The sequence below is a fragment of the Balaenoptera physalus genome (genome assembly GCF_965194825.1).
Source record: "Balaenoptera physalus genome assembly, chromosome: 1".
Lineage (NCBI taxonomy): Eukaryota > Metazoa > Chordata > Mammalia > Artiodactyla > Balaenopteridae > Balaenoptera > Balaenoptera physalus.
Genome location: NC_138882.1, coordinates 66312922 through 66326955, shown reverse-complemented (window position 1 = coordinate 66326955; position 14034 = coordinate 66312922). Strand labels below are relative to the sequence as shown.

At 40.5% G+C, this 14034-nt stretch overlaps 1 protein-coding gene across 2 annotated transcripts in view; it reads left to right on the top strand.

Annotated features, from left to right (window-relative positions):
- The window catches only part of LOC309649256 (uncharacterized protein), a 35433-nt gene extending 22791 nt beyond the window's left edge, over window positions 1-12642 (top strand). The window contains exons 2-3 of one of the 2 annotated variants that reach the window (XR_014256995.1): window positions 4620-4769; window positions 6438-7341. Coding sequence is in view for 1 of the 2 variants with exons in the window: in XM_082439069.1 (XP_082295195.1) it covers window positions 4623-4769; window positions 7348-7602 (402 nt within the window). In the remaining variant the exon portion in view is untranslated. The other variant, XM_082439069.1, reaches the window with a different exon arrangement.
- The last annotated feature ends 1392 nt before the right edge of the window (window positions 12643-14034 follow it).

Below are 14034 nucleotides of genomic sequence, written 5' to 3'. Positions count from 1 at the left end.
ATTCTATGAGGCCACCATCACCCTGATACCAAAACCAGACAAAGATACTACAAGGAAAGAAAATTATAGACCAATATCACTGATGTATATACATGTAAAAATCCTCAACAAAATACTACCAAACAGAATCCAACAACACATTAAAAGGATCATACACCATGATCAAGTGGGGTTTATCCCAGGGATGCAAGGATTCTTCAATATACACAAATCAATCAACGTGATACACCATACTAACCAATTGTAGAATAAAAACCATATGATCATCTCAATAGATGCAGGAAAAGCTTTTGAGAAAATTCAACACCCATTTATGATAGAAACTCTCCAGAGTGTGGGCATAGAGGGAAACTACCTCAACATAATAAAGGCCATATATGACAAACCCACAGCAAACATCATTCTCAATGGTGAAAAACTGAAACCATTTCCTCTAAGATCAGGAACAAGACAAGGATGTCCACTCTTGCCACTATTATTCAACATAGTTTTGGAAGTCCTAGCCACAGCAATCAAAGAAGAAAAAGAAATAAAAGGAATACAAATTGGAAAAGAAGAAGTAAAATTGTCACTATTTGCAGATGACATGATACCATAGATAGAGAATCCTAAAGATGCCACCAGAAAATTACTAGAGTTAATCAATGAATTTGGTAAAGTGTCAGGATACAAAATTAATGCACAGAAATCTCTTGCACTTCTATACACTAAGAATGAAAGATCAGAATGAGAAATTAAGGAAACAATCCCATTACCATTGCAACAAAAAGAATAAAATACCTAGCAATAAACCTACCTAAGGAAGTAAAAGAACTGTACTCAGAAAACTATAAGACACTGATGAAAGAAATCAAAGATGATATAAACAGATGGAGACATATATCATGTTCTTGGATTAGAAGGATCAATATTGTGAAAATGACTATACTACCCAAAGCAATCTACAGATTCAATGCAATCCCTATCAAATTACCAGTGGCATTTTCTACAGAACTAGAACAAAAAAATCCTAAAATTTGTAGGGAGACACAAAAGACCCCAGATAGCCAAAGCAGTCTTGAGGGAAAAAAAAAAGCCGGAGGAATCAGACTTCCAGAATTCAGACTATACTACAAAGCTACAGTAATCAAGACAATATGGTACTGCCACCAAAACATAACTATAGATCAATAGAACAGGATAGAAAGCACAGAGATAAACCCACATACCTATGGTTAACTAATCTATGGCAAAGGAGGCAAGGGTATACAATGGAGGAATGACAGTGTCTTCAGTAAGTGGTGCTGGGAAAACTGGACAGCTACATGTAAAAGAATGAAATTAGAACACTCCCTAACACCATACACAAATATAAACTCAAAATGGATTAGAGACCTGAATGTAAGACCAGACACTATAAAACTCTTAGAGGAAAACATAAGCAGAACACTCTATGACATAAATCACAGCAAGATCCTTTTTGACCCACCTCCTAGAGAAATGGAAATAAAAACAAAAATTAAAAAATGGGACCTAATGAAACTTAAAATCTTTTGCACAGCAAAGGAAAACATAAACAAGACGAAAAGACAACCATCAGAATGGGAGAAAATATTCTCAAATGAAGCAAATGACAAAGGATTAATCTCCAAAAAGCAGCTCATGTAGCTCAATATCACAAAAACAAACAACCCAATCCAAAAATGGGCAGAAGACCTAAATAGACATTTCTCCAAAGAAGATATACAAATTGCCAACAAACACATGAAAGGATGCTCAACATCACTAATCATTAGAGAAATGCAAATCAAAACTACAGTGAGGTATCACCTCACTCCAGTCAGAATGGCCATCATAAAAATATCTACAAACAATAAATGCTGGAGAGGCATTTAGTGGAGAAAGCGGCACCCTGTTGCACTCTTGCTGGGAATGTAAATTGATATAGCCACTAGGGAGAACAGTATGGAGGTTCCTTAAAAACTAAAAACAGAACTACCATAGGACCCAGCAATCCCACCACTGGACATTTACCCTGAGAAAACCATAATTCAAAAAGAGTCATGTAGCACAATGTTCATTGTAGCTCTATTTACAATAGCCAGGACATGGAAGCAACTTAAGTGTCCATCGACAGATAAATGGATAAAGAAGATGTGGCACATATATACAATGGAATATTACTCAGCCATAAAAGGAAACGAAATTGAATTATTTGTAGTGAGGTGGATGGATCTAGAGTCTGTCCTACAGAGTGAAGTAAGTCAGAAAGAGAAAAGCAAATACCATATGCTAACACATATATATGGAATCTAAAAAAAAAAGTTTATGAAGAACCTAGGGGCAGGAAAGGATTAAGGACACAGACGTAGAGAAAGGGCTTGAGGACATGGGGAGGGGGAAGGGTAAGCTGGGACAAAGTGAGAGAGTGGCATGGACATATATACACTACCAAATGTAAAATCGATAGCTACTGGGAAGCAGCCACATAGCACAGGGAGATCAGCTCGGTGCTTTGTGACCACCTAAAGGGGTGGGAAAAGGGGGTGAAAGGGAGGTGCAAGAGGGAGGGTATATGGTGTTATATGTATATGTATAGCTGATTCACTTTTTTATACAGCAGAAACTAACACACAATTGTAAAGCAATTATACTCCAATAAAGATGTAAAAGAAAAAAAAGAAAAAAGAAAGCCCAGAGATAAATCTACACACCTATGGTCCACTAATCTATGACAAAGGAGTCAAAGATATACAATGCAGAAAAGACAGTCTCTTCAATAAGTGGTGCTGGGGAAAATGGACAGCTACATGTAAAAGAATGAAATTAGAACACTCCTTAACACCATACACGAAAATAAACTCAAAATGGATTAGAGACCGAAATGTAAGACTGGACACTATAAAACTCTCAGAGGAAAACATAGGAGGAATACTCCTTGACATAAATCACAGCAAGATCTTTTTTGATCCACCTCCTAGAGTAAAGGAATAAAAAACAAAAATAAACAAATGGGACCAAATGAAACTTAAAAGCTTTTGCAAAGCAAAGGAAACTACAAACAAGATGAAAAGACAACCCTCAGCATGGGAGAAAATATTTGCAAATGAATCAATGGACAAAGTTTTAATCTCCAATATATATAAACAGCTCATGCAGCTCAACAGTAAAAAAAACAAACAACCCAATCCAAAAATGGGCAGATGACCTAAATAGATATTTGTCCCAAGAAGACATACAGATGGCCAAGAAACACATGAAAAGTTGCTCAACATTACTAATTATTAGAGAAATATAAACCAAAACTACAATGAGGTAGCACCTCACACCAGTTAGAATTGGCATCATCAGAAAATCTACAAACAACAAATGCTAGAGAGGGTGTGGAGAAAAGGGAACCCTCCTGCACTATTTGTGGGAATGTAAATTGATACAATCACTATGGAGAACAGTATGGAGGTTCCTTAAAAAACTAAAAATAAATTACCATATGACCCAGCAATCCCACTACTGGGCATATAAACAGAGAAAACCATAATTCAAAAAGACACATTCACCACAATGTTCATTGCAGCACTCTACAATAGCCAGGTCATGGAAGCAACATAAATGCCCATAGACAGACAAATGGATAAAGACGTGGTACATATATACAATGGAATATTACTCAGCCATAAAAAGGAATGAAATTGAGTCATTTGCAGAGACGTGGCTAGATCTAGAGACTGTCATACAGAGTGAAGCAAGTCAGAAAGAGAAAAACAAATATCGTATATTAACACATACATGTGGAACCTAGAGAAATGGTACAGATGAACCAGCTTGCAAGGCAGAAATAGAGACACAAATGTAGAGAACAAATGTATGGACACCAAGGGGGGAAAGTGGCGGGTTGGTGGTGGTGGGATGAATTGTGAGCCTGGGATTGACATATATACACTTATATGTACAAAATAGATAACCAATAAGAACCTGCTCTATAAAAAAATAAATAAAATTAAATTTAAAAATTCAAAAAATAAATAATATTAAAAAAACAGAAAAAGAGTTATTTCCTTCCCATAGACGTATTTATATGAATGAATTATTTCCATGCTTATATCTATAAATAGAAAAAGAGGAATAAAACCTACCTTGAACCAAAAAAGAAAAAAAAACAGAACCCACTAATTATACAGAGGAAAACCCTATCAGGGCACTTGCTCCAGTGGTAAACAATTCTGAAGTTGGTCAGAGGTGGGGAATCGTCTCCCATGCAGCCAGCAGCACCCCCGCAAGGACCGTCCTCATTGCAGAGCTGGGGGACTGTGAGGAGGCATCTCTGAGTAAATGTGAGCTGAGCCGCAGGCCAGCTGCTGCTGAACTTTTTCCACCCTTCCCAGGTAAAACACCTGAAAGTGTGCAAGGACTTGAAAGCCTAGAGCAAGGGCCTTGGAGCCACACCAGCGACAGCACGCAGGCCGACTTGGTGCCTGCAGGCCAGCCAGGATGGTCCTGGCCCCGGGCGCTCTTCTGGAAGCTTTCCATTTCCCTGACTGAGGTACCCCTCCTGTCCCGGTCCCCACTGCTTTTTTCCTTCCTCACCTCTGCCCGGGGAGAAATTCCAGCAGCAGGTATGGGTGACACATCGTCTTCTTTAGCAGGTGGCAGCCCGGCAACTCCTGCAGAAAGTCCAGCAGAGCCCCACTCACACGAGGCCACCCACAAAGCCGTGGGCCCTACTCCCTCCCACCATCCCAGCCCCGAGACTGCTGACGGGGCAGAGAATATGGCGTCAGGCACAGCTGCAGGTACTCTTGCTGCCTGGAGGGATGTTTATATTGACCTCAACCTAGGCACACCTGGGAAGGGCTGGCTGGCCGGGTCAGGCTGCCCAAGTCAGCCAATCCTGGCCCCTCAGGGGCTCATAGTTGCAGAAAATGGGCCTTGCTGAACCGGCCAGCTCCAAGGAACAGGTGTAGGGTCCTGAGAGTCAGGAATGACAAGGGGCTGCAGCCCTGGCTTGTTTTCTAATCATTTTATCTGGTCCATGAGTGGGAGACAACTTCAAGAAGACCCTCTCCTAATGAGAGGAACCCAGGAGTCAGGGAGAGGAGGGGTGGTGGGTGGAGACAGAGGCCTGGTGCCCCGGCTGCAGTGGAAGTCTCTGGAAGACTAGGCAGAGGGAGGCCGCACAGAGTGAAGCCCAGGGTCACAGACCTGTCGGAGCTGCTGTTTGTTAGTTCAGGTCCTGCTCTGAGGTGCTCTGTGTCAGCTCTGAGCGACAGGTATGCTGGGGGTGTTCTGCAATGAGGGCTATGTGCACGGTTCCTGTGTGCCCAGCCCTGCCGGGGTACCTGTCCAAGGGAGCTCCATATCCAGGGAGGGGCCTGCCCACGAGAGCCCCGTGAGCTGCTGGGTACCTGCCCAGGTGAGCTCCATATCCTGGGAGGGCCCTGACCACGAGAGCCCCGTGGGCTGCTGGGTACCTGGTAAAGGACATCAGGACAGTCAGTGAAGCCACCGAGGATATACATCCAGTAGTTCCTAATTCCTATACACTGCTCGTCATTCTACTCTCCACCAGCACCTGGTATTCTGTATTAGACTTAAAAGATGCCTTCTTCTGTATTCCATTAGTCCCAGAGTCACAAGAAACTTTAGCTTTTGACTGGCAGGACTCAACATACAACAAAAAGAATACTGCTGGGCTCTCCTACCACAAGGGTTCAAAAATTTCCCCACCATCTTTGGGGAAACTTTAGCTAAAGACCTAAAAGATCTACCTCTGGAGAAGTGAACCCTCCTTCAATATGCAGACGACATTCTGATCGCCAGCCCTACTAAGAAGGTCTCTTAACTACCCAGCCAATAAAGGATAGAAGGTGTCCAAGAAAATGGCTCAAATATCACAGACTAAGGTGACCTGCCTGGGCTTCATTCTCACAGAAGGTCGGAGAAGCCCATCCCAGGAAAGGGAAGAAGCCATTTGCAGCCTTACCCTTCCTAAAACAAGAAGACAGCTTAGGGGTTCCTGGGGAGGCCGGGTTTTGCTGCATCTGGATCCCTAACTACAGTCTAATAGCTGGGCCTCTATAGGAAACATTGAAAGGAAAAGATGATGATCCTTTTGAATAGAATCCAGAAGCGGCCTTTCAAGAATGGAAAGAGCAGTTAATTCAGGCCTTGGCCCTGGCCCTCCCAAATTTAGCTAAACCCTTTGACCTTTACATTCCTGGTAGAAGGTGAATCGCCCTTGGAGTATTAGTGCAAAAACTGGGACCACTTGAAATGGAACAACTCAAGAATGCCCTCCAGGTAGGAGAAACTATGGTAACCAAGGGCTGGGTCCGCCGCCCCATCCAGCCACGATACTGGGGGTATCTAAAAACCTGTAAATCAGCAGCCCGCAAGGCCAGCTGCCTCCTAAGGGAAAAGAACCCCACTTGGTGATCCTAACCACCTACCTTGCCCTGAAGTTGCAGGGATCGCTCCGTGGGCACACTGACCTCGAGTGAGGAGGCCCTCAAGCTCCAACCTCCAGAGAGACAACCTGGGGCAACGGGCCCCCAAGACGACTCGTGTGACCATCACTTGACCTGGAGCTCCTCTTCTAGACAACAAGAGAGTGCCGCAAAAGAGCAGACTACTGGTTGCAGGAATTACTGCACCCAGAGGGAAGCTAATAAGCTTGGCGGGGGAAGCGTATATAACGCTGTCACCATAGAAAAGCCAACAGCCATCGCGGTGACAGCGGCCAATGAGACCCGCTGCACTCCTAGCTACTTCAAAAGTCTGTTGACTCAGTGGCCGTCATGGTCCTGGATCACCACCGGCCCTGGACTGTCTGGGAGTTGACCAGGCAGGGCTCTGATACCTGGTGCTGTTTTTAAGTTAATTCAGTGGCTTAATTGAAGAAAGCGCAGACTACTCGTCAGAGGACCTTCGCTGGCAGAAACTGTCAGCTGAATGTGACCGAAAAAATGCGGGGCTGGGGTAAAACCGGCCCACCCTAGCGTCTCTGGGCATCTCTTTCCTGGACCCTTAAAGGTCATTAGAATCTATAAAACTTCCAATGTTGGTGCTCAGGCGGACGAGCAGTGAGGGAGGAGCACAGGGAACAATCAAACTCACCTGGAGGCTGCTGGGGAGAAGTCCTGCCCCTCCCACCGGGTATGAGGATACCCAAATCAGCACGAAGCAGTTACAGAAGAGGGGTCTGCACCCTCAGCCCTCCACGAATGAGGAACGGGACAAAAGGCAGAGGAGGGGTTTGTCACCAGCAAAGCCCATTAAAAATTCCTGGGAGATAAAAATAGAATCTGGGCAATAAAATAAAGTCTAACCTTTTTTTTCCTTCGTGCTTTGTCTAATTTCACTTGCTCCTAGAGTTCCGCAGGCAGAGGCCTCACACCCGGCACTTCAGACCCAATTTCCTTGTGCAAAATATCTGGGCCGACACCTCAGCTCACAGGGCCCCGTGCAGACTCCACGACACAGAGCCTGAGCTCCAGCCAACCCGGCCCTCGAGAGCTCTGCCCCCTCCCACCCGCCGACACTTACGGGATCCCTACACAGCAGTCCCGCGCACAGCCCGTGGGGGAGTGCACGCTCTCACCTCCGCATTCTCTGATCAAAATATAAAGTTTTCCTTTGCTTCTGAACCAAACTCAGTCTCGTTCTTCTGGCTCCAGTGACACTGGGCAGGGGGACCCTTGTTGGGGCCCACTCTGGAGGCTCAGTAACAGAATTTGAGAACATTGTAACTTCAGTGAACAGATGTGTGGGCCAAACTGTAATTAACATAGAGCAGTGTATAAGGCTCGAGTAAAATAAGCTGTTCCTAACACTTCCATTTGATATTTCCATTGCTTTATTATAAGTAAGTTCAGTGGAAGGGTTTGTCTTATTAGTCAGGTCAACATTAGAGAAATGACGTGATTTCTTTTCAAGGATGTACATCTAATAATCTGGGATGAAGCTTCAATCTTGTTTTGAATGCTTTTCCATTGAAAATGATACCTCTCTTTCAGCTCCCCCATTTCTGAGACGTATAAAATCTTATAACTTATTATTACCAAAGGGGAAATGCAGGAGGAGGGATAAATTAAGAGTTTAGGATACACACTGCTATGTATAAAATAGATCATCAACAACGAACTACTGTATAGCACAGGGAATTACACTCAATATTTTGTAATAACCTATAAGGGGAAATAATCTGAAAAAGAATAGATATCTATATCTACATCATCTAGCAACGACAGATAAAATGTAACCTAAAGGAGGTTGATGGTGAGCACTTCTGACCCTGAAGACTTCAATCATCTAAAGCTCAGACTCTGCTTACTGCCCAAGGCCCTTAATGAACATACATGTACCCGGAGCTTAAAAATTTCCCAGAGTGGGGTTCGGGGAGACACTGATTTGGAAAAATCCTTGGTATTCTCCTTACATGCAGGGGACTCTTCCTACAGCTAAAACATGCCTGTGACACCCAGAAGATGGTACACCGTTTGATCGGGAAGAGTTTGGAAAAGACACGTCATCTCCTCATCTCCTGGTAGTCGGGTTCACCCCTCCAGCCTCTTTCCTAACAAGCTCCCCACTTGGAGAATCAGCACCTGTAACCTCCTGTTTCGTACAGTTTGCAATTTGTCCAGAGGATGAACAGGAAGAGGGGGAACCAATGAGAGACTAGCTCTAGGTGTTTGGACAGGCACATGTCACTCTAATTTCCAATCAGGAAGAAGAATTAACCACAGGCTCAACCTGCCCCCCGGAACCAGAATAGGGTCTGAAACAATCCTGCGGTTTTGCGGCCAGCTCCCAAAAAAGCGAGTTGAAAAATGGAGCTCAGGGGCACTGCAATTCACAAACCTGCAGGGTTATAAATGATAACTATCGTCCACAAATATATAGAGCTAAGGCAACGAAGAGGATTTGAGAGCAAGGCAGAATTGCAGGAAACAGTTTTCAAGAGGTACATTGGACTCGCCGTTAAAGCACATGAAAAGCGGCAGAACTTCCACAATGATGCAGTTGGCCAAAAAGGGCGTATGCATTTTTCCTGAATATAATAGTATATATATATATATATATATATATATATATACTATTTTACAATTTTTTTACTATTTCTAAAACCTAAAATAAATGGTAAGCAGGAGGACTGGAATGATGTGGGAATATTCCTAAATTACCAAATTCAAGTTAGAAAAGTATTTAAATATGTGTTTGTTGCATGTATACATAGAAGCATGTAACAGTTTAAAAATATTTTTTCTAGGTCTTCATCTACCTGAAGGTTTACATATTGTGCATTTCAAGTTGTCCTAAGGGTTACAGATACATAAAACTTGGATAGGATTGAACAGTTACACTTTTTATTTTTTAAAATGATTTCCACATTCTTCATCATATAATTTGTCTTTTCTGATAGAAACTTGTACCTCTGGCCACACTAAATTTTGTGTCTGTGGGTTTTTTTCCATCGTGGGTTTTACTGTGCTGTTGCACACAAAACCTAGAAATATGCTAAAATATCACAGATTAAATGCTCTGTATATTATTCCTTCCTAAAGCATAGCAGACTTTGTCAGTGCCCTACCTAACCTCAGGTCTGACTGTTGGATTTACTCCACCAATGTCCAGCTGCCTGAGGTCTTCTGGCATCAGGAGCTTCTGCTTCTCTAGTGAGGTCATTGGAACCTAAATTAGTTTAAATTTTAAAAGCAATTTAGCAGGATGCATCAAAGGCCTTAAAAACGTGCATACCCTCTGATCCAACAAGAGGAAATAAGCAGATAGATGGGTCAAGAAGCATATTTAAGGATGTTTTCACATTCTTACCTAATTAAAAAAGCAGAATATCTAAATGTTAAAAAAAAGGACCGTTAAACAAATTATAACAAATTTATGCATTGGAATACTGTTCAGTACTTAAAATGATATAAATGTATATTGATAGCGTTGAAAGTTCACAATATATCATGTGACTATATTGGTTCATTGGTAAATATATGTTAGGACAATCTTTGCTTTTCAGTGCAATCTCTTAACTGTGGGTACTTGGCTAATGAGATCTTGGCTAAAAAGGACCACTTTTTAAAAGTTACATATATATATGCACACACACATACCACATAGGAAAACATCTAGAATACTGACAATAACTTGTAATTTTTTGTCAATATTCTAGATCTTGCATAGGGTGGTAAATGTTTATTAGCTTATTAATAAATAATAAAGAGGGTCAATGATGAGAATGTGTTACAAAGTAAGGGTTATGATTATTTCAAATTTGTACAGTTGAAGTCCATTAAAGAAAGTAAAGAAAGGAAAGGGGAAAAAACATCTAGGAGGTTATACTCTAAACTGTTAATGGGAGTTATATCTGACTGGAACTTTAAGGGTGATTATTTTCTTTTCTACTCATTTAAGAGTTTCTAATATGACTATAATTCTATATTATGTATATAATGGAGAAATAATAAAAGTCAAAACCATTAAATTTAAGATTAAAAATATTCAACAATAAAAACAACAGTGAAGCTTTACTCTCTTAAATACACAAAACACTATTGTGTGTGTTGGCCAATTATGTTCCTTTGTAGCAAATGCATTACACTGATTTGTGGGGCATCCCACGTAGAATACAGCCAAAACATTTCTGTAAACAATGGATAAATTATATTGGATTTGATTCATTTCACCTATGTCAGGCCACTTTTCCACAATACTTGGAGAAAATGCCGGGTTGTTTATCAGCTAACACATAAAAGAAAAGAAGCTACTCGGAAATATAAAGCCATTTGGAAAATACTCCCCTGGGTTGTAAGGTGTTATTGATATGGAGGTGCCTGAATGTAGCTACTTTTTTAGGGAAAGGAGAATTTCTAAATGTTACTACTTAAATTACCTTATCTTAAATAAAGGAGAACTGCAGATGTAATTTATTTAAACATTCATAGTTTCAAATAGTGAAGTCATTTAAAAAAATTGAGGTTGCTTTGGGACTTGGTTATATGCCTCTGCTAAATATTCCCTAGTACTTTCCCCAGGATTACATTTTATTGTCATGGAGTGTTCAAGTACCTGTCTTTCTATATTGTAAGTGCAATAAGAATAGGAATGATATCTGTCTTACTGGCACATTAATAGGAACTTAGTATTTAAAAAAAAAAAGAAAGAATGTATAAGTGAATGAGTGGATAGAGTTGTGATTTTTTAAAAATTTTTATTGGAGTATAGTTGATTTACACTGTTGTGTTAGTTTCTGCTGTACAGCAAAGTGAATCAGTTATATATTACATATACAGTTATACACTACATCCACTCTTTTTTAGATTCTTTTCCCATATAGGTCATTACAGAGTATTGAGTAGAGTTCCCTGTGCTATACAGTAGGTCCTTATTAGTTATCTATTTTATATATAGTAATGTATATATGTCAATCCCAATCTCTCAGTTTATTTCCCCCCCTTTCCCCCTTGGTAACCATAAGTTTGTTTTTTACATCTGTGACTCTATTTCTGTTTTGTAAATAAGTTCATTTGTACCATTTTTCTAGATTCCACATATAAGCAATATCAGATGATATTTGCCTTTCTCTGTCTGACTTACTTCACTCAGTATGACAATTTCTAGGTCCATCCATGTCGCTGCAAATGGCATTACTTCATTCTTTTTTATGGCTGAGTAATATTCCATTGCATATATGTACCACCTCTTCTTTATCCATTCCTCTGTTGATGGACATTTAGATTGCTTCCATGTTCTGGCTATTGTAAATAGTGCTGCAATGAACATTGGGGTGTACATATCTTTTTTTTTTAAACATCTTTATTGGAGTATAATTGCTTTACAATGGTGTGTTAGTTTCTGCTTTAAAACAAAGTGAATCAGTTATACATATACATATGTTCCCATATCTCTTCCCTCTTGCATCTCCCTCCCTCCCACCCTCCCTATCCCACCCCTCTAGGTGGTCACAAAGCACCGAGCTGATCTCCCTCTGCTATGCGGCTGCTTCCCACTAGCTATCTATTTTACATTTGGTAGTGTATATATGTCCATGACACTCTCTCACTTTGTCACAGCTTACCCTTCCCCCTTCCCATATCCTCAAGTCCATTCTCTAGTAGGTCTGTGTCTTTATTCCCATCTTGCCACTAAGTTCTTCACGACCTTTTTTTTCCCCTTAGATTCCATATATATGTGTTAGCATACTGTATTTGTTTTTCTCTTTCTGACTTACTTCACTCTGTATGACAGACTCTAACTCCATCCACCTCATTACAAATACCTCCATTTCATTTCTTTTTATGGCTGAGTAATATTCCATTGTATGTATGTGCCACATCTTCTTTATCCATTCATCCAATGATGGACACTTAGGTTGCTTCCATGTCCTGGCTATTGTAAATAGAGCTGCAATGAACATTTTGGTACATGACTCTTTTTGAATTATGGTTTTCTCAGGGTATATGCCCAGTAGTGGGATTGCTGGGTCATATGGTAGTTCTATTTTTAGTTTTTTAAGGAACCTCCATACTGTTCTCCATAGTGGCTGTATCAATTTACATTCCCACCAACAGTGCAAGAGGGTTCCCTTTTCTCCACACCCTCTCCAGCACTTACTGTTTGTTGATGTTTTGATGATGGCCATTCTGACCGGTGTGAAATGATACCTCATTGTAGTTTGGATTTGCATTTCTCTAATGATTAATGATGTTGAGCATTCTTTCATGTGTCTGTTGGCCATCTGTATATCTTCTTTGGAGAAATGTCTATTTAGGTCTTCTGCCCATTTTTGGATTGGGTTGTTTGCTTTTTTGTTATTGAGCTGCATGAGCTGCTTGTAAATCTTGGAGATTAATCCTTTGTCAGTTGCTTCATTTGCAAATATTTTCTCCCATTCTGAGGGTTGTCTTTTGGTCTTGTTTATGGTTTCCTTTGCTGTGCAAAAGCTTTTAAGTTTCATTAGGTCCCATTTGTTTATTTGTGTTTTTATTTCCATTTCTCTAGGGGCTGGGTCAAAAAGGATCTTGCTGTGATTTATGTCATAGAGTGTTCTGCCTATGTTTTCCTCTAAGAGTTTGATAGTGTCTGGCCTTACACTTAGGTCTTTAATCCATTTTGAGTTTATTTTTGTGTATGGTGTCAGGGAGTGTTCTAATTTCATACTTTTACATGTACCTGTCCAATTTTCCCAGCACCACTTATTGAAGAGGCTGTCTTTTCTCCACTGTATATGCTTGCCTCCTTTATCAAAGATAAGATGACCATATGTGCGTGGGTTTATCTCTGGGCTTTCTATCCTGTTCCATTGATCTATATTTCTGTTTTTGTGCCAGTACCAAACTGTCTTGATTACTGTAGCTTTGTAATATAGTCTGAAGTCAGGGAGCCCGATTCCTCCAGCTCCGTTTTTCTTTCTCAAAATTGCTTTGGCTATTCGGGGTCTTTTGTGTCTCCATACAAATTGTGAAATTTTTTGTTCTAGTTCTGTGAAAAATGCCAGTGGTAGTTTGATAGGGATTGCATTGAATCCGTAGATTGCTTTGGGTAGTAGAGTCATTTTCACAATGTTGATTCTTCCAATCCAAGAACATGGTATATCTCTCCATCTATTTGTATCATCTTTAATTTCTTTCATCAGTGTCCTATAATTTTCTGCATACAGGTCTTTTGTCTCCTTAGGTAGGTTTATTCCTAGATATTTTATTCTTTTTGTTGCAATGGTAAACGGGAGTGGTTTCTTAATTTCACTTTCAGATTTTTCATCATTAGTGTATAGGAATGCAAGAGATTTCTGTGCATTAATTTTGTATCCTGCTACTTTACCAAATTCATTGATTAGCTCTAGTAGTTTTCTGGTAGCATCTTTAGGATTCTCTATGTATAGTATCATGTCATCTACAAACAGTGACAGCTTTACTCCTTCTTTTCCGATTTGGATTACTTTTATTTCTTTTTCTTCTCTGATTGCTGCGACTAGGACTTCCAAAACTATGTTGAATAATAGTGGTGAGAGTGGGCAACCTTGTCTTGTTCCTGATCTTAGTGGAAATG